This window comes from Schistocerca nitens, chromosome 4 (genome assembly GCF_023898315.1).
Source record: "Schistocerca nitens isolate TAMUIC-IGC-003100 chromosome 4, iqSchNite1.1, whole genome shotgun sequence".
NCBI classification, from domain to species: domain Eukaryota; kingdom Metazoa; phylum Arthropoda; class Insecta; order Orthoptera; family Acrididae; genus Schistocerca; species Schistocerca nitens.
In genome coordinates, this window is record NC_064617.1 from 380,714,308 (window position 1) to 380,737,996 (window position 23,689).

General features: G+C 38.5%; 1 protein-coding gene across 1 annotated transcript in view; it reads left to right on the forward strand.

Annotated features, from left to right (window-relative positions):
• The first annotated feature begins 11,163 nt into the window (after positions 1-11,163).
• LOC126251851 (ecto-NOX disulfide-thiol exchanger 2) overlaps positions 11,164-23,689 on the forward strand; it is a 229,078-nt gene continuing 216,552 nt past the window's right edge. Inside the window, exons 1-2 of the mRNA XM_049952526.1 lie at positions 11,164-11,340; positions 14,379-14,636. Of these exons, the coding sequence (XP_049808483.1) occupies positions 11,286-11,340; positions 14,379-14,636 (313 nt within the window). The 5' untranslated portion in view covers positions 11,164-11,285. The remainder of the gene's footprint in view (positions 11,341-14,378; positions 14,637-23,689) is intronic.

Sequence of the window (23,689 nt, forward strand, 5' to 3'; positions counted from 1 at the left end):
ACATCAGCTACTTACAAATCGCCACTGTTGGTTCTGGGCTAGTGCTCTGCTTCATACATCGCAATAACTTAAAGCAACGCTGCAGTTTTCTGCCTCGTTGTTGCTCCACTCAAAACAAATTGTGAATGCAATATTGCCTGAGAGTGCCATGTTTACCTTGCATGGCCCGCTGGCTATTGACTGTTACCACACTCTACCAGCGGCCCCAGATTTCATCGCCAAACCGTGCCTTCATTTTATTTTGACAAAATTTCCCTATCCTTCGACTAGGACTAATACTAGTGCAGCAACAGCACAGAAACCTTCACAGCACAACCAAATCATAAAAACAGATAGTGTATCAGAACGTTGAAGTATGAGCTCAACAGAATAGACAGTTGTTTGAAATGGCGTTGTGCATACTGCTCTAGTTCCTAGAGGGCCAAGATTTCAATCTGAGACATACTGCTCTAGTTCCTAGAGGGCCAAGATTTCAATCTGAGACATGTAATGCAGGAATTTGGGGTTGCAGAGCAGGGCAATTTTACAGGTGGAGAGCAGGTAGTGTAAGAAGGTCTGGGCCTAATTCTTGTGATTTGACAGTACTATTGTAACGTTGTTACATTAATTTGCTATGAAAGCGGTGCTGATAGACAATAAAAGCGGGTTAAAAGCTGTGAGCTGTCTGGGGAAGTTAACCTTGCATTACTGAGCAACTGTTTCACCAGGTATCCAGTCTAGCTTACCAAAGTCCCAACCAGACTAACATTACAATCTTTTAATAGTCATACGACAACCAGTGATATATATATATATAAAAAAAGAGAATTTAAATAAAAAGAAATAAATCAGTTTATATTTGGAAATTTATTTTAACATTGATCATTGAAATTTCAGCATATTAAACTTGATTCATAACCAAGCTGGTGCCTTATTTAGGATTGTGTAAATGTGAGTTTGTAATCTTACGGGGCACATCAAATAGGGAGCCAAGATTGGGAGACGACATACAGCACTGCGTTCATAAAATAACACACGAAGAACGTTGAAACATATGCAAGAGGAAATTAACCACAACCAACCGATTCAATTTTCACCCAAAGAAGTTACGTTCGTAGCCCAATCCCGTCCGTCATGTAATTACCACACACTGGTATACTAAATTCATACTAACTCTCTGTGAAATCTTCCCGAAAAGAATAGCTGAGGGCTACGTTGATGCTTTCACCACATGGTTCACGTGGTCAACTTGGTTTACACAAAGAGTGTAACTCCACAATAATTTTGATAATTAAAATAAATTACATCGAAACGCAATTTACTAATGAAAAACCTTGAACTGGTTACTATCGTCTTACTATTAACCTGATGGGCCAAACAGTTATATAAGCACGTGGTACTGGTCTCGCAAAGTACACACCACGTGGGTTGAACATGAAGAAAAGTTGCTATATTGAAAAATATTGTCAAGACGAGACGTTATAATCACACAAGCATTCGCATTTAAAATTGATGATCTTAGTTAGAGTTACTGATCAACACGTGGTTCCACTTTACTCACAAAGTAGTGACAAAGCAACTATCGGAAGATATTCTGAACTTCACACGCGAATTACACTGCGTTGCAATTTAAGATAACATTAGATATTTTAGAGATAAACCTGAAATAAAGGTGATTAAATTTTCAGTTAGGCTGAACTTAAGAAATCCATTGTCCTGCGGACTTAGCAGACACGCGCTTAGCCGGAGATCTTACCACTTCAGACGCTCGCCGCGGACAGACTGACCTGCGCTCCTACCGAGTGTGCTTCCCAGATACAAACGGAAGTGACCAGAGAGGCAGCTTCCTATTTCAACATGACAAGGGACAGACAGGACCATACTAAGCATAGAAACCTCTCTGCTTTTAGAAAGTGTAGCTACCTGATCCGACGTTGGTCCTACTGTTCTCTAGCAGACAGGCTTGTCTGCTACCATCCAGCGTGCAACTACAAATACATTTGCTCATTCATCCTCTCACACAGAAGGGAAGGGGGATGACAGTGTTTTATCATATACAGTATATAAAAGAAAGCGGATGTAGGTTCCGTATGAGACTGTGTGACATGAATTACATATAAACTGTGTTTTAAAGTGTAGCAGTGTGACAGATCGTTCTTGTTTATGTGTAAAAGTAACACGTTTCACTGCTCAGTCTCCTCCCAGATAGTCAGAAACACCACAGTAAATTTAGAAGAGGTATTTATGCCGTAAATGACAACATATTTAAGAAATTAACATGAAAGGAATCCAACAGAGACCTTTCATAACTCCAACGCTCCGGGAAAAGACTGTGCATGGAATTTTCTGGCCATGCTAGGACATTCCCAAGCAGGCTTCTCACAGCCAACTTAAACTAACAATGTAAAGAAAAGGCAAAAGGTCACCAGCTACTTGCTAAAACACAATAATTTCAACACATCTTTAGAATCTACCAATTTCAAAGAGAAAAAAACAATCTGTGACACCTATTTAAAAGATAGTGTAGACCTAATTCGGTCAGCAAGTAAAAACAATGGTTCCTGTGTCATTAATATGAAAACAATTTCTGGTTGTTACCCTTATGGAGTTCACCAGTATTTGCTCATTGCAAGAGCCAACTGATCACAGGAAAATTTATGACTGTTTATTAACAAGTAAAATTTATGAAAATAGCAAAGGTGCCACAGCAATTAAAAAAAGAACATGAAAATAACGGTATTATAAAGCAGAACATTACGATGCACAATCCGAAAAAGCCAAAGAAAATGATAATAAGAGAAAAAATGTTTTACAAAGTGGTTATCACAAAAAAATTCTATATCTTATAAAACTAATAATTTGTAGAATTAAAATAACTTTGTGGCACTAATTCAATGACTCTACTATATTTCAGTTAGTTAGCAAACAATGATCACTGTATCATTATACTGAAACTACAATTAATTATGTGATTATCAAAATATCCACGGGTGTGCTGCCGGTCTATAGTGTCCAACGGGCACAATATTTCGGCGATCATACATGTCGCCATCATCAGGTGAACTGACGGACTGAGCTCCTGTGAACGGGCTGGCACGGAGATCCGTACGCTAAGGCTGCTCAGAGGGAACTGGGTTCGGTCGCGGCGGCGGCCGATTTAAATACCCTCCGCCCGCGGCGCGCTCCCTCCGCCGTCCGCGCCCCGCGCCACGGTCGCGCGGTGGAACAGATTGCGACGGCGTGTGAGATGACGTCGGTGTGATGGCTCTGTCCGCCGTGGTCGTCACAACTATACGTTTGCTCGATTTACTCTTGATTAACCCAATCGCTGGTTCCCAAGCCTTGCTAAGATTATAGCCACAGTCACGGTTTATGAGGTCGTCATTGGTGCGAATTATGTGATTGTTACCCATATGGGGTTCGTCACTATAAATATGCCCCATGCAAAGGCTAATCGATCACAGTCCAATGAGAATGAATATCTAACTGACTGATAAACGAAGCAATGCCACGGGAGTGAATTTACGAAACAAAATATCACAAATCTAATATATGACACAAAAACATTGATAAATAAAACAGCTCTGAAAGTTCAATAGTCACATCTAAAAAAAAAACCTATAAATAAAACACCTGCAAAATACAAGAGTCAGTCTAATAAAAAAAACACCAATAAATCCAACCCCTGCAGAATACACGATCAAAGTTTCTCTGACAGAAACACACGTATATGCATTGAACTAAGAACCATATAATCACTGTTTACTGACACACTCAGCAGTTCCACTGTTCCGAGGCACAATATAAGGGGAGGGAGGGGGGGTGGTTCGTCGCCGCAGCTGTCAGTAGGGATTTTTGTCCATCTGTTGCGTGCAATCCCGCCGTCTCTGCCCTCTCATGAAGTTTCTCTCGGTGGCCCGTGTCACATACATCTCGATTTGGTTCCATGTTTGTGTTGTCAAATTCGTGCGGTATCCTCGTTTGGCACGCCAGGTTGATTATATTCCTGGGCAAGGATGACACTTAATGGCTCGTCTTTGTGCCACCCTTAGCGACCAGAGAACATCGAACCATGATTTACTGTCGCTTGACAGTGGGCATCCGTCAGGAAATGTTGATAGGCGTCGTTGAAGTCTGCCATTTTCTCTGGACAGTATCTGTCAAAAGGCTCCACGCCCCTTTATCCTCTGTCTTCAGTCGTTTCACCGCGCCCGTCTCGCCACGGTCGCGTGCATGTGGTGCGTTGCCAGCAGTTGGATTTCCGCGCGGTGGACCGCTCGCCCATCTGAGGTCATCGCCTCCACGGAGGGTCGCACTGGGGCGGCCGCCCATTAGCTCTGGGTGCAAGGGAAAGTGATTGTCGCGTGCTCTTCTTTTGTTGTCGACCGCTCTCCCGAAGTGGCCCGGTTGACAGCGTGTCCTGCTGGTAAACTCGCCAGTTTACAACTAGCCCTCCTCCTCGCTGCTCCCGCTGTCTCGTAAGAGTTTAGCCGGTTCGCTTTCACGTTCTCAACTGCATTCACAGAAATTGTTCATCATAGTTATGTGATTACAAAATGTCATACAGAATACCACTTAGTATTGTCTTTCACAATTTTTAAGAACAAAAGTGAGACTTAATTTTTTTTAAAATGAAAAAGTTAGATGAGTCGACAATATAAAAATAAAAGTTAAATGACTTGACAATATAAAAAAAATAAAAGTGAAATGACTTGACAGTATAAAAATAAAAATTAAATGAACTGACAATATAATACCTAAATCCACATCACTAATGTGGTTCACTTGCGTTTTAATAAATCAAATGCTACTAATTAATTCACTAAAATGAATAGGATTATGCCTTGTGCAAGTACAGGTCAGGGCAGCACAGGGTTCACATGTTATTCACACACACACACACACACACACACACACACACACACACACACACACATGCACACCTGTTGTCTATACTACAAACTAACTACCCATAAACATGTATGACTCAAAATTCTACTTCAATCCACTACTAGTTAATTCAATAAGCTACTTCAATGCTACTTCAACACAGCGTTTATACCACTACAACATTGTTCTAATTCGTCCTCTTCTTGATGCTCACGGCATACGTCTTGTCACATGATAAATATGGAGAAACGTTCCTTAAACATACATAGTAGAAAGAACAATGGTTATTTGAACGTCAAAACATTTATACCAGTTCACACACCTGAAAAGAGACTCGCAATTATACATTTATCATACTCATATGTTTACACACAAAACAGTACGACAATTTCATCTAAAGTTACGTTATCACAAGAACTAATCACGCAGATGACTCTGAGAAGGTAAATTTTTTTTATCCTACAGGTTATATTACATTTTCTTACCCATTTTGCTCCAATTTCGTTCCTTCTTTAAGTTACCTTTCGCTTCCAAATCAGTTATTTCACCTGTGGTGGTTATTCTGGTTCATTTCTCATGAATGGCAAAATTGTGGTCTCCTCTATTCTGTAAAACAGTTTCATCTTAACACATTGAACTTACAACAGACATAAAAGATCCGAATCCTCCTGTAGTTTAAACGACAAATGTTTTGCTTCATCCTTATTACCTTAAACCAAGCTTTCCTTCGGTCCCATAATCAAAATTATTTAATCTTCCTCTACCTTCAAGAGGGAAATTTCCTCAGTACGATTCATATAGGCTGCAGTGCATCCCGCACCAGCGAAAACAGTAAGCTGTAATGCTCACAGCATCAGCAAAACACATAAACGTCGCTTTTCTAGGACAAGTATTAACGCAGAATAATTTTTCAGGCTCTGGCTCAACATCAGTCAAGACTACAAAAAGGATCCATATTTCTGTTCCATTCTCCATTTGCTGAAAAACTGCTCGTATTTGACTACCACAATAATATTTCAGGGCCACGAAAATTACACAAACCACAATTCTTCCTTCACCTTGAAGGGAATCAATATACTGACGAAATCCACAGACAGCACTTTACATACTCAGCTATAAGGAACCAAAAAGACATATATCATCAATATTAACATATCATCGCATATTGGGAAGCCAATGGTTACACAATCGTATTATCGCATCCTGTTTTCAAGATTATAAACTTACTCATTCCTAACAGTTGTCTAAATTCATTTTTAGGTAAAATTTGGACAACAACAAAAAACTGAGTATGTGACACATTTACAACAATTTTTGAGATACTATAGCTTATTCTATTAGATAACATAGATATAAATTTTACTAATAAGAATATACACTCCTGGAAATGGAAAAAAGAACACATTGACACCGGTGTGTCAGACCCACCATACTTGCTCCGGACACTGCGAGAGGGCTGTACAAGTAATAATCACACGCACGGCACAGCGGACACACCAGGAACCGCGGTGTTGGCCGTCGAATGGCGCTAGCTGCGCAGCATTTGTGCACCGCCGCCGTCAGTGTCAGCCAGTTTGCCGTGGCATACGGAGCTCCATCGCAGTCTTTAATACTGGTAGCATGCCGCGACAGCGTGGACGTGAACCGTATGTGCAGTTGACGGACTTTGAGCGAGGGCGTATAGTGGGCATGCGGGAGGCCGGGTGGACGTACCGCCGAATTGCTCAACACGTGGGGCGTGAGGTCTCCACAGTACATCGATGTTGTCGCCAGTGGTCGGCGGAAGGTGCACGTGCCCGTCGACCTGGGACCGGACCGCAGCGACGCACGGATTCACGCCAAGACCGTAGGATCCTACGCAGTGCCGTAGGGGACCGCACCGCCACTTCCCAGCAAATTAGGGACACTGTTGCTCCTGGGGTATCGGCGAGGACCATTCGCAACCGTCTCCATGAAGCTGGGCTACGGTCCCGCACACGGTTAGGCCGTCTTCCGCTCACGCCCCAACATCGTGCAGCCCGCCTCCAGTGGTGTCGCGACAGGCGTGAATGGAGGGACGAATGGAGACGTGTCGTCTTCAGCGATGAGAGTCGCTTCTGCCTTGGTGCCAATGATGGTCGTATGCGTGTTTGGCGCCGTGCAGGTGAGCGCCACAATCAGGACTGCATACGACCGAGGCACACAGGGCCAACACCCGGCATCATGGTGTGGGGAGCGATTTCCTACACTGGCCGTACACCACTGGTGATCGTCGAGGGGACACTGAATAGTGCACGGTACATCCAAACCGTCATCGAACCCATCGTTCTACCATTCCTAGACCGGCAAGGGAACTTGCTGTTCCAACAGGACAATGCACGTCCGCATGTATCCCGTGCCACCCAACGTGCTCTAGAAGGTGTAAGTCAACTACCCTGGCCAGCAAGATCTTCGGATCTGTCCCCCATTGAGCATGTTTGGGACTTGATGAAGCATGGTCTCACGCGGTCTGCACGTCCAGCACGAACGCTGGTCCAACTGAGGCGCCAGGTGGAAATGGCATGGCAAGCCGTTCCACAGGACTACATCCAGCATCTCTACGATCGTCTCCATGGGAGAATAGCAGCCCGCATTGCTGCGAAAGGTGGATATACACTGTACTAGTGCCGACATTGTGCATGCTCTGTTGCCTGTGTCTATGTGCCTGTGGTTCTGTCAGTGTGATCATGTGATGTATCTGACCCCAGGAATGTGTCAATAAAGTTTCCCCTTCCTGAGACAATGAATTCACGGTGTTCTTATTTCAATTTCCAGGAGTGTAGTTCAGACGAAGTGCAATTTGAAGGAGTCTTATGTGGAAAATAACACAGCTACTAATATTTTAATAGGAGCATTGACCACATCGAATGTGAGACTCAGAATATATGATATGTTAGATAAGCTAGGAAAAGCTGTTATATATTATAATACAGACAGTATAGTATATATTGATGAGGGTGAAAATGCTGTGGAAATATGCTGTATGCTGAAGTGAATGGACAGATGAGTTAGGAAATAACTGGATTACAGACTGGCGTAAGCTGGACTTAAAAGTTATTATTTTGAGAAAAATGATAAAAATACAGAAATGAAAATATAGGAATTGACTTTAAATTATAAAAATATTCAAAAGCTAAATGGTGAATCTATGATAAGATTGAGGATGAATGGAAAAAAAGATACAATTAGAGTGGAAGCAGGTGAGTAGAGATGTAAATGCAAAAATGTAAACAACAAGCAAGTTAAGAAAGAATTCTCATTTCAGTATATTAAAAGAATAGTTCTAGAAAATTATGATACAATATCACAAGGATTTCAAATTTTATTAATGTCTGTTTATTCTACATAAATGGAAGTTCTACTGAAGAATCTCTACAATACTAGTAATGCTAACTTGTTCAAAAAAATTGTGAGCTACAAGTAAATTTTTTATACAACATTACTGGTTGTGGATGTTTGAATGTTAGATATGAAGAAAAAGTATACTTTGAACTCAAAAAAGAATTTAAAATTATTTTTCCAGACTGATGTTTGAAATTAATCAATGGTCAGAGTTCTCAGTTTTTAGGAGGGAATATTAAAATGAGATATAATGGAATGAAAAAAATTAAAAATAATACTAGCGAATTTCAAATTTTGTTACTATTTTTTCATAGTATTCTCATGGGGATGACCATATCCCACTGAATTAAATACATCAAAAAATTGTTTCAAAAATTAGTTTTATTGTGCTCAAAATACCCATTAGTTGCAACTAAATTTTTTTCATTCTAGGAATGGAAAAGCTTCTCTAAATTTTTAAATTAATCCTAGTGTGCTGAAAATTCTCATTATTTTCAATGCAGTATGTATTAATGGGTGATATATATAATATGTAAAGATGTTTTTGCATTAAAAACACGTGTAATGGACTCACTGTACCTACTTATGACTCATAACGTTAGTGATTGCAGCAAAAATAGGTTATCTTCCAATGTTAGCAGATAATGAAATCGTCAAAACTTTCTTCCTGAGAACCCTTGAAGTGACGTGACATTGTATGATTGTCTGTTGTTGGCTTGTGTGAATGACGCCATTTGAAACGCATTGTGGAATGTTTTGACGTACGTGGCGTGACATGACGTGACGAGTAGTGTGAACGGGTCTTAAAAGGTTATTTAATGAAATGTATTTATGAATTTCTATTCTTATGTTTATACACTGTGTAGTTGTCGGCCCTGTCCCGTTATTTTAAAATCTAAATCATTTTTCATTCTGAGACATCTGGTCTCAGTTATGGGGCAACACCACAGTCTAACATTACAGTTGTAACATTCTGTTATTAACGTTTACATTGATTTGTAACATAATTGTTACAATAGGGAGTGCATGTAGTGCCATAAACATATAGGGTAGCTTATTTATGATTCTCTTGTAACATACAGACATTTACCAAATAATGTCGTTCTCCTTGAATAACAAAAAATTGCGAGTAAACACCTTGAAGACCTGACCTTTTGCAGTAAGACGTCGTATATCTACCCAAGAAAGCTGAGTTTTGTTCGCTACACTTTCAGCCAAATCAATGAATGTGGAACATAGAAAACCTGTATGGAATGTAATAGGTACATTATTTAACTAACCAAATAAGTCGCCACAACTGTAGCTTAAGTTGAAACCACACAGACGTGATAATAAATCGTCAAAAGCAATAAAACAGTTTCCCAACACAAAAGAAACCCATTCCAATATTGTTGCTATATCTGAGCTACAAGTAGCAAGAGTCGTCAACACATACGTTTCTGAAGGAAAAGTAATTACATTTACAGAAACAGCCGTGTATTAGGAAGTCGAGTGAAGTCTAAGAATGGGTTAACTATTGGACTTCATAAAATAATTTTATGTGGCAAGGAATGTGCTTCTCATGCATAAGATATGTATTTATATTCCCTTGCTTGCTATGGAATAAGCTCAACATATATTAGGAAGTCGAGTGCAGTCTAAGAATGGGTTAACTATTGGACTTCATAAAATAATTTTATGTGGCAAGGAATGTGCTTCTCATGCATAAGATATGTATTTATATTCCCTTGCTTGCTATGGAATAAGCTCAACATATATTAGGAAGTCGAGTGCAGTCTAAGAATGGGTTAACTATTGGACTTCATAAAATAATTTTATGTGGCAAGGAATGTGCTTCTCATGCATAAAATATGTATTTATATACCTTTGCTTCCTATGAAATAAGCTGCAAATATACACATGTTGGGAAGTATGTTTTCATGAACATGTTATTAAATTCGGCTATTTTTGAATGTATTTCACAGCATTTCATGTCTCTTGGTGATCTAATAACGCTTGAAACACAAAATATAACAACTATTTCGTTAAGTAAGTAGAACATAATTAAAAACAAACATTATCCTTACAATGCATGTGACAATCTGCTTTCTCACCGCTTGGAGAGCTGGTTTCGCTCCAGCTGTGGCACCACGCAACGGAAGAAAATATCCAAGTCGTCATGGAACATTTTAAGTATGTAAGGAAATCAATTCAGCACAAAAATAAAAGTATACATGAAGAAGACACAAAAGAATAATATACTGTACTATATCTAACAGGACTGAGCACAGGAAAAATGGAGTCTCTCTGCCCCCCTCCCGCTCCTCTTCCATTATACTGTACTGTATGTACTAGGACTGAGCGCAGGGAAAAAGGAGTCTCGTACTGTATTTACTAGGACTGAGCGCAGGGAAAAAGGAGTCTCTCTCTCTCTCTCTCTCTCTCTCTCTCTCTCTCTCTCTCTCTCCCCGGTCACTATTATCGCCGTCAAAACCACAGATAAACCTTTATACACAAGAGAACGCCGATTCACACTGAAATCAACGGTTCGTCACGTTACGTCACTTCATCGTAAATATTATAGTAGGATCCATTTTTCCAAAATTATACAGCTTAGGATTAGGAACCAATAAAAACAAAGATTGAAACGAGGGAATAAAGTAAACAAATAAAACAAAGGATTATTATGTTACTACAACACACAAACTATCACTCTGCCTCTCAGGTTAATATACATGCTTGGAGAAAATGTTCTAATCGAAAGGATAATTTATTCATAAATAGTTCAAAGTTCATGTAAATTGTAATAACCATGGAGGCTCCTTATACCTCCATGGTAATAACAGTTTTTGCTCGCTATCAGGAGAGGTCGTCGAAGACTCAATTTGACTTCGTATATCGATATATTTATATATAGTTAAATTTGTTTTCATCTCTGTATTTCAAGATCTGTGATTTTTACGAATTGTACACTGAGACTTGTAGAGAATTAAATACGTAGTATTGTGCGTTGGATGTAATAACTGCGTGATATTTACAATAAAAAAAAGACTAAATCCGTCTTACTTGTTAGAACAATGGCTTATAACTACGCAGCTGTTGGAAACCCTCCGCTTCCTCCCGGAGCACTCAGTGAGTTGATAGTAGTTTTTTCGCTGCCTCTTGTACTGACGTTTTATAAGGCAGCTGTGTTAGATGCTTCTCGCATGATTTGCGCAAATAGTTAGGGCAGACGTTAGTTTTGCTGTCATAGTCTACGGTAACGAACGCTGCTGCATATTAAGATCGTTAAAATCAGCTGTCAACCAAAAAGAAAAGGGGCCCTCGTTCGATTTCTTACCGGGTTGGAGATTTTCTCTGGGCAGAGCGTGGGAATTGTGTTGTACTTACTTTCATGTAGTTATAATTTTCATTCCAGTATTGGGATGGCAGCATGGGAACGTCGGAAATGCCAACAACTCAAACAATTACTTCATTCGGAATAAGATCCTGTTGATTTTTAGCTCATGATTTGAATGTCAGCGTACGTTTCAGATTTATAATTTGTAGCACATTTAAGCCAAAACGAATTATTCCATTTATCAGTCCATAATGAAATGATATGAAGAACAGTTCATGAAATGCGAATCTGTGGAGTTAATAGCAAATGTCATCAAGATTGTGAATAGAATGTATGTAGTGTGACACCACAAACCTTACTCTTTGGGTTTAATGAACTTGCAGTTCAGTTAGTAGTAAATGAATCATGTTACATGCATGTATCAGTGTGTGTTATTTTAGGAGTATCTAATATTCTTATTTGAAAGACATGAAGGTGTCTAAATGATTCAAACGAATCCAGATCAGATTGTAAAATAACTTTGCTGTTGTTCATGACCCTAAACTTGGAGTGTTAAATTTATACCATTCCTCCTCCTCCCATTCTTCCTCTTCCTTTTCCTTCTCCCATTCAATCTAGTGGACTTTCTTACCATTTAATGTGTTGTATAATTTGATGTCATATGATTCAGAAAACATACTACGTTTCTAGTGAAATTCTGCTCTTCATGTTTATGTACAAGATCCACAGCCATTTGCATTCAAGTTCATGCCATGTACTGTAACTTCGTGAAAGAATTTGGTCCTGCACTGTAGCTGGCTTCTGACCAAACAGAAGCTACTCAGGCCACGTACTACTTTATGTCACTACTTATAACCACTAATGACTTGTCTCGAAGGTGGATTTCAAAGGTGACTAAGATCATTTGCACTAATTTTAGAGCTAACAGCAGAATGTGTTGCTATATGGAGCCAGGCATTAATATGAAAGTTCCTTCATAATTTCCCTTGTTGTCTAATGGCAAGATTGCTTGGAAATCTGCTTAGCAATGGAATGTTTCAAGTGATTATTGGAAATACGTGGAGGAAACACATGAAATTGAATAATGGCCTTTATCAAGGCTGCACCTTAGCTCTTCTGCTCTTCATCGTGTATATTGCTGGTTTGTCTGCAATGGCATCTTTAAAAGTTGGGTGTGCTGCAGGTTGGGTGCTAGTTACATAGCATAAAGAAATTAGGAAAATGGATGCTCTAATAAATGATTTGGTTACAGTGGGTAAGTATTTCCGTAAATGGAGGCTCCAGCTCAGTTCAGCTGAGATGGAGGTTTCGTGCTTTCACCTGTACAATAAACTTGCAATTATGAACTTAGAATTCTTTTCAACAATGTCACCTTAACACATAATACAACTCCTAAGTATCTAGGCGTTCCCTTTAAAACAGAATGTTAAACTATATGAAACACCTGAAAAAGAAACATCAAAATCTGTTCAAGGAGTAATACCATAGACAAGCTATGTGACATCACATGGGGCTCCTCGGCTTCTATGTTACGGACAGCAGCCTTAGGTCTTGTTTATTCTGTAGCAGATACTGCTGCCCCACCTGGCTGAACAGCCCCAACACCAAAAAGAATACACATCAAACTAGATCATACAATCCAAGTGATTTTGGGCACATTGTAGGTACCAGTCCTTTGTTATACACCTCCACCACAACTGTGAAGAAGACACTTATTTCCTAGAGACTTTACAAAAATTCAGTCAACAACTTCCTTTTCAGTCATTCTCTGACAACATAAATAATAAACTTTTCTGCTTTAGAAAATCATCATTTGTAGGTGCTACACACTTAGAGAATAAGAACTTTGATATTGTGCAGTACTGGAAGAAAGCCTGGGAGATAATGTAGTGGTGGATATCGAGGAATTCCACTGTATCTATGAAAATCTGATTGGCTTTGACTTTCCAAGAAAATCCTGATGTAATTCTAAACAGAGTTGGAACCAACCATGGAAAATGTGTGTACTCATGTGGGTGGAAACTAAACATGTCTCCAAAGGGTGACTGTGAAGCAGAAAGGCAAGCAATCCAGCATAAAATGCAGACATAATTCCTGTGAGTCTACATGTGATTATTTGAAGATGTCTTGAACAAGGCCGTTAGTTCAGTTACCTTTATTTGCAATCTTTTGCAGAATGGTGCAAATTATAGGTGCATACTGACCCGAACATTTTGTGGTACATGTCATCCTGCTCTTATTTCTATAAAGCAGCAACATTCTCAGTAGTGACAAAGGGAATAAGTTAATCTACATGCACCATGTGAGTAACGATAGTGTGAATGGTATAGTCGTCTCCACCTCTTTGGGACATTTTGCCCAGGTGACGATCTACCGTCAGTCTCTGAGGAAGAAATATGTTGCAGATTTGCTCACCACTTTTACGTTATTCTCTTGTGATATATCTTGATATTTACTGGTATGGGAAAACTGATAAGAGTTGCATTTAAAAAGTGGCTTGTCCGCTTTAAACATATTGCAAAATTCTGCTAGTACCCTTTGTATAGATTGTTAATTTTAACATGTATAGGAATGATATACGCCTAATTGAATATATGCGTGGTGTAGCAGAACATTCAACAGTATCATTAAAGTAACATTTACAGTTTTTTATGTAGATTGCTGTTTTATTGGAGCAAAAAGGTGTACTTATTTCCATAATGAATTTTCACTCTGCAGCAGAGGGTGCACCAATTTGAAACTTCTTGGCAGATTAAAACTACATATTATTAAAGTGCTTTGTGCAGCAGGTCTTGTTCTAATAGACTTGATGCTGTTAATGTTTGTACAGACCCAGCACCTCCACCACCTCCAATGACTCCAATGCAGATGGGTATGATGGCATCCCAACAACATATGCCAATGGCAGCAGGACACCTTATGACTGCACAGGGTTACCTGGTGCAGGGACAGCACACACCACCTGCTCATCACCAGCAGCAGATGCATGTGCAAATTCAGATGCAACATGGGATGCTGAATCCTGCCATGAATGATGCCCCTCTTGAATTTAATATGAACAAGAACAAACCACCAATGCCTGTAGCAGGTTTGTATCTTTGTGTGTCACTGTACCAGTAGCTTTCACCCTTTTACACATCCTGTTTTGTAGATGCCATTGTGAATGAGCATCCTAAAGAATGTAGTGGAAGTCAAATAGATTAGCAGGTAAAAGTTTTACTATGAAGTCCATTTATAACATAACCACTGTAGAGATCACTAGTTTTCCAACTGCTGCAAAAGTCAGTGAAATGTTTGGGTTAAAAGATGCTATTTTATAATTCCTGCTGGTAGATATTTAATTTCTATGCACCTACATCTGAAAATATACTTGTCCGCTTTAAAATAATTCTAAGTTTGTAAAAAATGAACTATTAATACAGAGGGGAAAAGAAAAAGAAAACTGATGATCTCTTAGACAACATTCAGTTCGACTTTAGGAAAGGTACAGACATCATAGAGGCAGTACTGTCCTCGCACTTGATAATAGAAGCAAGACATGTGAAAAATTGAGACACTTTCATAGGATTTGTCAACCTAGAAAAAGCATTCAACAATGTAAAATGTTACAAGGTGTTCCAAATTCCCAGCAAAAAAGGTATAAGATGTAGGGAAAGGTGGGTAAAATACAATAGGTACAAGAATCAAGGAGGAGCTGTAACACTGGAAGACCAAGAAGGAAGTGCTAGGATTAAAATGGTGTAAGACAGGGATGCAGTCTTTCTCCCCCTACTGACCAATTGATACATTCAAGAACAGAATTAAAAGATAGGATCTAGAGTGGGATTAAAATTTGGGGTGAACATATGTCAAGAATAATATTCACTGATGACATTGCTATCTGTGGTGAAAGCAAGGAAGTATTATTATAGGATAATCTGAATGGAATGAACAGCCTGCTGAGCCGATAGTAAACTGAAGCAGTGAGGCGTAGCAGAATGGGATTACTAAGAAACTCTCCATCAAAATTGTGGATCACAAATTGGGTATAATGAAGGAATTCTGCTATCTTGGAAGCAAAAAACTTAGGACATATGAAGCAAGGAGGACATAAAAAGCAAACTAGCTCAGACAAAGAGGGCATTCCTGGCCAATAGAAGTCTGTCTGTATCAAACATAAGCCTTTAGTTGAGTGTCTGTTTCTGAGCACAACTCTGTGGGGAAATGAACCATATTGTGGGGAAACCAAAAAAGGAAAAACATCTAAGTGTTTAAGATGTGGATGCAATAGAATAATGTTAAAAATTGGATGGACTGATAAGAAATGAAGAGGGCTCTGAAGAATCAGTGAGGAAAGAAATCAGTGGAAAACACTTAGAAGATTTTCTTATGAATGTAGTACCCTTATCTGAGTGGTGTACTGAAGTAGTGATTTATGTGCATGTGTTGGACTAACAACTGTCTGTTTATTGACTATGAACTAAGTCAGTAAAGCTTTAGAGAATGAAGGTGCACATACAAGTACAACTGAAATATTCTGTGAAGATGCATAGTGAGTGTCCAGTACAATGAAGTCCACGATTGTTGGTGGTGGTGACTAGCAGAGAGGTGTCATGGAGGTCCCCCGCAAGGTCGTGAGCTCATGGACAGTTGAGGATCGGGTCCAGTGAAGTGGGGCTTTTCAGAGTGGCTGATGGGAATCCACTAGCTGTGATCTAGCCAAAGATGCAAGACGGCATTGTCTGATGGGTAGCAGAAGCGACAGGCATTATGGTCCAAAGCGTAGACTCGAGGGTGGCTGGTGGTTGGCTTGGAGCTGAAGTGGCTGTCTAGGATCTGAGCGGTGATCTAAGTACCTGTCACTGGAGGAATACAGGCACAGTGTCATGTGGACATGTGACACTGCAAACGCAAATAGGTGCCTGCGACTGTTTGGTTGTTTACTGCAAAATGCATTCCACGTATTGGTATGACTTGCGCCCCTAGGTGCTGTCGGTGGTGCAGGACGCTTGGTAGTAAACATCCTGGTGACTTTTCTGTTAACAGATTCCAAAGGTAAGGCAGTGGCTATATCTGGCCTGCAAAGCATATCTGTGAGTGTGGTGGCTGAATATGCAAGAATATTGTAGTACATACAATGAACACACTGCGATAAGAGAATTTCTCGTTTCTTCAACTGGTTAGCACTCCCAGTCCTGCGTTGTAAATAGTGTTCAAGAAAACAAATTACGCTTACTAAAACAATTTCACAAAATTGAGCCTGAGGATACTTGGGATCGTATTACAATAAGAGAATCTTTTGCTTTAAAAAAATCCACTTCACAGTCCAGACTTTTTGTTCATTCTAAATTTGATCTATGAAGTTATGAAACATGTTAACATTTTTTACAACACAGTTCAGCTGCAGGGTGCAAATGTCATTACTTTACCCAATGCATTACACCACTTTGAGTCAGTAGTTTGTGAAATATGAGAGTACGTTGAAGGTACCGACTTTCTGAAGAAGATCACTTTGCTTTTTCAAGAAGCACTTACTCTGACAGGAGATGCCAAAGAAATGTATGAAACTGTGCCCAGCCAACTGAAAGCAAAATTCCAAAACTTTTACATATTTACTAGCTTTGAAATTATCTCCCTTAAAACTGACATCCTTTCATCTTTCCCTTTCCCTCTCCTTCCCTCTTTCCTGATGAGGCAACAGTTTGTTGCGAAAGCTTGAATTTCGTGTGTATGTTTGTGTTTGTTTGTGTGTCTATCGACCTGCCAGCACTTTCGTTCGGTAAGTCACATCATCTGTGTTTTTAGATATATTTTTCCCACGTGGAATGTTTCCCTCTATTTTTTTTATATAAATATTTTTACGGATGTTTTGTTTTATAAGAATTGCAATATCTAGAGTCTCAGACCTGATAGAATGCTCAAATTTGTTTTAATTTACTCTTAAACATATAGGCTACTTGATAAAACAAAAATAATGATGGCTTTTTAACATGTTTATTAATTATAGTAGATTACATTAGAATTATGTACAAAGATAGTGTACTTACAACACTTATGTATAACCCAACTGATTGCTTGAAACATTGAATTTTTTGAGTAATTTTGTCTTTTTAATAAACATTAGTGCTGATTCAAACTGTTTTTCCACTTCATCCAAGAGCTTTCAGTTCTTTTGATACAGTCTTTTTTGAAGTAATACATTCTTCCAGTGCCGCTTGATTGAGGTGCGTCTACTACACAGACTATGTGCTCCAAAGGCACTATGCAAGAATCTTCTCTTTCAGGCCGACAAAATGATGCAGCTGGTCCTGAAGGATGTAGAAATAGAATTTCTGCATCTTCTTCATCATTGAATATTGTTTTTACCAGTCCAAAGTACCAGTTACCATCATAATTTGCAGCCCCATAGCTATTTATGGATGGTTCAACACGAACCCAATCAGAAGAAGAATGGAAAGAAAAGACTAAGGAGGGTTTTACACTATCTGTAGTCCTTCTAATTTCAAGGTTGTTTGTTGGAAGTGGTTTGAAGTTATGAAAACTTCTTGTTCCAGGAATGGTTCGGGTTGCTGAAAAACGTTTTTCTACTTTTAACCATAGCAAATCAGCTTCTTTTTTTGTCAATAAAGTGAAAATGAATGTTTTCAATATTTTTTTCACAAAACTTGTACACATTGATTGCTGTCATTATATGTTCTTCGTCTGAAAGCTGTAGACTGGCTTTCCTTAAAATTCTTTCAATAGTTCCTCCTAGGCCATCACAAATTGACTTCCCATGACTTGTTGCAAAAAAAGAGTATTGGGCCTTCAAATTAAAGTCTCTCAAGTGTTCAGTCAAATTTTTAAAACTGTTTCTATTTTTGTACTGCCCAGCACAACCATCTGTAAAGTAGTGAACTGAGTCAATGTCAGTATGATGTAATGACAGCCACTTTGTAATTTCTTTTTGTACAAAGTTAACAAAACCAGTGTCATGTTCTTGGTCATCACTAATAAAACAGTGGTTGGAAACAAAAACATTGTTTTCCTCATTTCTTAGAAAAACTCCAACTGGGTGTAGAGTACAACCACCTCTATTCCAGTGGTAACTTTGGATCTCATTTGGTATAACAAAGGAATAATTTTCACTGAAACCCATCACAATAATTGCTGTTTTGGGTGGTGGGTCTTCTTTCAATCTTTTAAAGGCTGCTGATTGGGATTTTGCTATAAACGAGTGCGGGGTGAGCTTTTCCAATGACCTAACCAATAAAGAAATGTAGTCTTCAACACTGATAGACTGTTTGATCATTTCTGCTCTGTCTGTGTTAACCCACTGACTGATTACAATTTCTTCTTCTAAATCATAATCTTCACTTAGTTTTTCAGTTAAGTACTCAGTTAGTGCAGTATTTGCAGGACAGCTGTCGCAATGATGTAGCATGCAGTTTTGGTTTTCCATGTTGCACACAAGCATCTTAATTAGGTCTTTATAAGATTCTTCAATTTTCACAGCATCCAGTAATAGTTTTAACATTCTGGTGGATACTGCATACACATACAGTGTGTGTGCCTGCAGCACCAGCAAGGATACACCATTTAGGTCTCAAGAAACAAAATTTTGAAAATCCTACTTCTACCTCGGGATTCTCCCATTTGAAAGAATAATAGAGTTCTCTCAAGTTACACAAAATGAGCCTTTTTTGCATGTACACATTTTTTTGAACACTTACTTTGTCTTTTGTTCCAGGTAGCACTCTGGAACTTTCATCCTTTTCATAAAAATCTGTTACAAGTCTTACTGTATTTTCAGAAAGAGTTTTACCTTTTTTTGGACCAGGAGTTTCCAAAATACCTTTTTCAGATTTTAGCTTTCTAGCTTGTCGCACCATGTACTCACTCACATTAAATTCTTTCATCACTTTATTTTGACTCAAAGAATCTGGAACCAAGGTCAGAATCTGGATTTTTCTAGACCTCCCAACAGATGAAATCTTCTCTTTCATAAGAGAAATCATTACATCAAAATCCTTTGCTTTCTCAACCGCACTTGTATCTTCTTCGTCATCATCAGAACTTGGTGCATCATATTTTAATGCTTTTGAAACCGCCTTTTTTGCAGTCTTTTCAATACTGCTAACCTTCCTTTTAAAATAAGACCCTTTACTTCTGACAAGCCATGAAGCTTTATTGGTGTTAAACCTAAATTATCAAGAGCAATGTTTGTTTGTACGAGGGATTCATTTCTGGATTCCAATGATTCTAATTCAACCATGACTTCATCATCTGTTTCACGTTCATTGACTTCAACTCTTAATTTTTCCTCACAAAAGTTAACGGCATGTTGAGCAAAGCTTTTGTCTAGGTTTTATGCTAATATTTTTTGTCAGTAATTGTTTAGAAAGATCCAAGCCTACACTTCTCAACGATTTTTTGATGGGCTTCTTGTGTTTTTTTTTAGTGGGTCTACACATGTTGTTTGATACTTTTCAAAAACATTTAAAAAGTAGTAGCTGTGGTGTGAACATATATTCTTAAATTCACACAGATTAATTCCAGATCGTAAGTGGATCAAATCTTTTTCTTCCTCACTCAATTCAGATACCGGTTGTAACTTTTTTGAAGGTGTGTAGGTTGTTTGGAAACAGTCAGATTTTTTAAATAGCCCTACACTACAGGTTTGAATATCTGACATACTGATTTCACTTTGGGTCTGATTACTGTTCTGGTTACTTTTATAGGATATTGGAAAAGAATCTCTGTAAACTAAGTAACAGTACTTACTGAAAGTTCGAATAAACTTAATAAAATACTATCCAAGCACTATTTAACACTGTAATAATTTTTTACTTCAAAACACAGGAGTAACAAAACAAAATCCAAGCGTACATTGTTACTCCAAGAAGACAAAAACTTATTTTCAGTGTCTAAGTCACTCGGTACTACAGCTTATTTATATACAATTAATATTATTTTAAAAATTAGATAACTATTAAACAGGTTAAAAAGCCAACATAATTTTTCTTTTATCTAATAGCCTATACAATTAAGAGTATTTTAAAACAAATTTGAGCTTTCTATCAGGTCTGAGACTCTAGATATTCCAGTTTTTGTAAAACTAAACATCCGTTAGCTAAAAAATAAAAAAACTTGTAAATTTTTTTTTCATTTGGAAGATTTTAATATATCTTTATGGTAATTTTTTTTAACATTTAGATATAATACACAAACTTATTCCAAAATTTCATACTGATATCTTGAGTATTCTTTAATATACAAATTTTTTTAGTTGTGAGGACACGTTTAAGTTAAGATTTCCGACTGCTGAAACAACGCCAAATCTAAAAACTATAAGAGATAGAGGGAAAAAAATTTACAAGTGCTTTCAGGATGATAAAAGAAGTAATTGTACCAAGTTTCATCAAAATCTGACATGGTTGGTGTCAAGGCCTGGGTGACTTGACATGGAATGAATGACCCATAAGGAAATTCTCTTCATCCTTAATTTTTTTTATTTTTACTAAGTGCACCAATTTTAGGCTATAAATGCAGAGAAGAGGGAGATCTATTGTTCGCAATTTTCAGTTATTCGGATTATTCTCTTTTGCTTCCTGAATGTTGTTAAGGCAGTAGGAGAATTTCCCCAAAAGATGACACCATATCTTAATAACAAGTGTCTCAGTTTTTTCCAGTGACAAGAATTGCATTGTTGGATAGTAGTTTAATTATATATGTTAGTTTAGAGGGTTGAGAATTTACGAAATGTGAATATATTAATTTTTCTGGGGCTGAAAGTGTAGAGTAATTGTTGTTTTTGTCTATTAAGACAAGCCTGTTTCTTTAGAGCCATCGTGAAACTTAACCTGTGATGACATCTGCAGCAGTGGTGCTTCAGTAAGCAGACTGATATCATCTGCAGGTAGTATTGCTTCCACATTCTTTACACATGAGGGTAGATCGTTAATACGTGAGGACATCATTCTACATCTACATCGTTACTCTGCAATTCACACCTAAGTGCCTGGCAGAGGGTTAATCGAACCATTTTCATACTATTTCTCTACCATTCCACTCTCGAATGGCGTGTGGGAAAAAGGAACACCTAAATCTTTCCATTCGATTTCTGATTTCTCTCAATTTATGATGATGATCATTTCTCCCTACGTATGTGGGTGTCAACAAAATATTTTCGCATTCGGAAGAGAAAGTTGGTGATTGAAATTTCGTAAATAGATCTCGCTGCAAAGAAAACCGTCTTTGTTTCAGTGTCTGCCACCCCAACTCACATATCATATCAGTGACACACTCACCCCTATTGCATGATAACACAAAATGAGCTGTCTTTCTTTGAACTTTTTCAATGTCCTCCGCCAATCCTACCTGGCAAGGATCCCATACCGTGCAATAATAATCCAGCAGAGGACGGACAAGTGTAATGTAGGCTGTCTCTTTAGTGGGTTTGTCACGTCTTCTAAGTGTTCTGCCAACAAAATGCAGTCTTTGTTTCGCCTTCCCCACAATATTATCTATGTGGTCTTTCCAATTTAAGTTTCTCGTAATTGTAATTCCTAGGTATTTAGTCGAATTGACAGCCCTTAGATTTGTGCAATTTATCGTATACCCAAAATTTATCAGATTTCTTTTGGTACCCGTGTGGATGACCTCGCACTTTTCTTTGTTTACTGCCAATTGCCACTTTTTGCACCATACAGAAATTCTCTCTAGATCATTTTGTAATTGGAATTGATTGTCTGATGATTTTACTAGATGGTAAATTACAGCGTCATCTGCAAACAATCTAAAGGGGGCTGCTCAGATTATCACCTAGATTATTTATGTAAATCAGGGACAGCAGAGGGCCTAGACACTTCTTTGCGGAATGCCAGATATCACTTCTGTTCTACTCGATGATTTACCGTCTATCACTACAAACAGTGACCTCTCTGAGAGGAAATCATGAATCCAGTCACACAACTGAGATGATACTCCATATGCACACATTTGATTAATAGTCACTTGTGAGGAACGGTATCAAAAGGCTTCTGGAAATCTAGGAATATGGAATTGATCTGAGATCCCTTATCGAAAGCACTCATTACTCCATGGTAATAAAGAGCTGGCTTTGTTGCACAAGAACAATATTTTCTGAATCCACCATGGTTATCTATCGATAAGTCATTTTCTTCAAGGTGATTCATAATGTTCGATTACAGTATATGCTCCAAAATCCTACTGCAAATTTAGGTCAGTGATGTTGTTGTTGTTGTTGTGGTGGTCTTCAGTCCTGAGACTGGTTTGATGAAGCTCTCCACACTACTCTATCCTGTGCAAGCTTCTTCATCTCCCAGTACGTACTGCAGCCTACATCCTTCTGAATCTACTTAGTGTATTCATCTCTTGGTCTCCCTCTATGATTTTTACCCTACACGCTGCCCTCCAATACGAAATTGGTGATCCCTTGATGCCTCAGAACATGTCCCACCTACTGATCCCTTCTTCTAGTCAAGTTGTACCACAAACTCCTCTTCTCCCCAGTCCTATTCAGTACCTCCTCATTAGTTATGTGATCTACCCATCTAATCTTCAGCATCTTTTGTAGCACCACATTTCGAAAGCTTCTATCCTCTTCTTGTCCAAACTAGTTATCGTCCATGTTTCACTTCCATACATGGTTACACTCCATACATATACTTTCAGAAACGACTTCCTGACACTTAAATCTATACTCGATGTTAACAAATTTTTCTTCTTCAGAAACGCTTTCCTTGCCATTTCCAGTCTACATTTTATATCCTCTCTACTTCGACCATCATCAGTTATTTTGCTCCCCAAATAGCAAAACTCCTTTACTACTTTAAGTGTCTCATTTCTGAATCTAATTCCCTCAGCATCACCCGACTTAATTTGACTACATTCCATTATCCTCATTTTGCTTTTGTTGATGTTCATCTTATATCCTCCTTTCAAGACACTGTCCATTCCGTTCAACTGCTCTTCCAAGTCCTTTGCTGTCTCTGACAGAATTACAATGTCATCGGCGAACCTCAAAGTTTTTACTTCTTCTCCATGAATTTTAATACCTACTCCGAATTTTTCTTTTGTTTCCTTTACTGCTTGCTCATTATACAGGTTTAACAACATCGGGGAGAGGCTGCAACCCTGTCTCACTCCCTTCCCAACCAC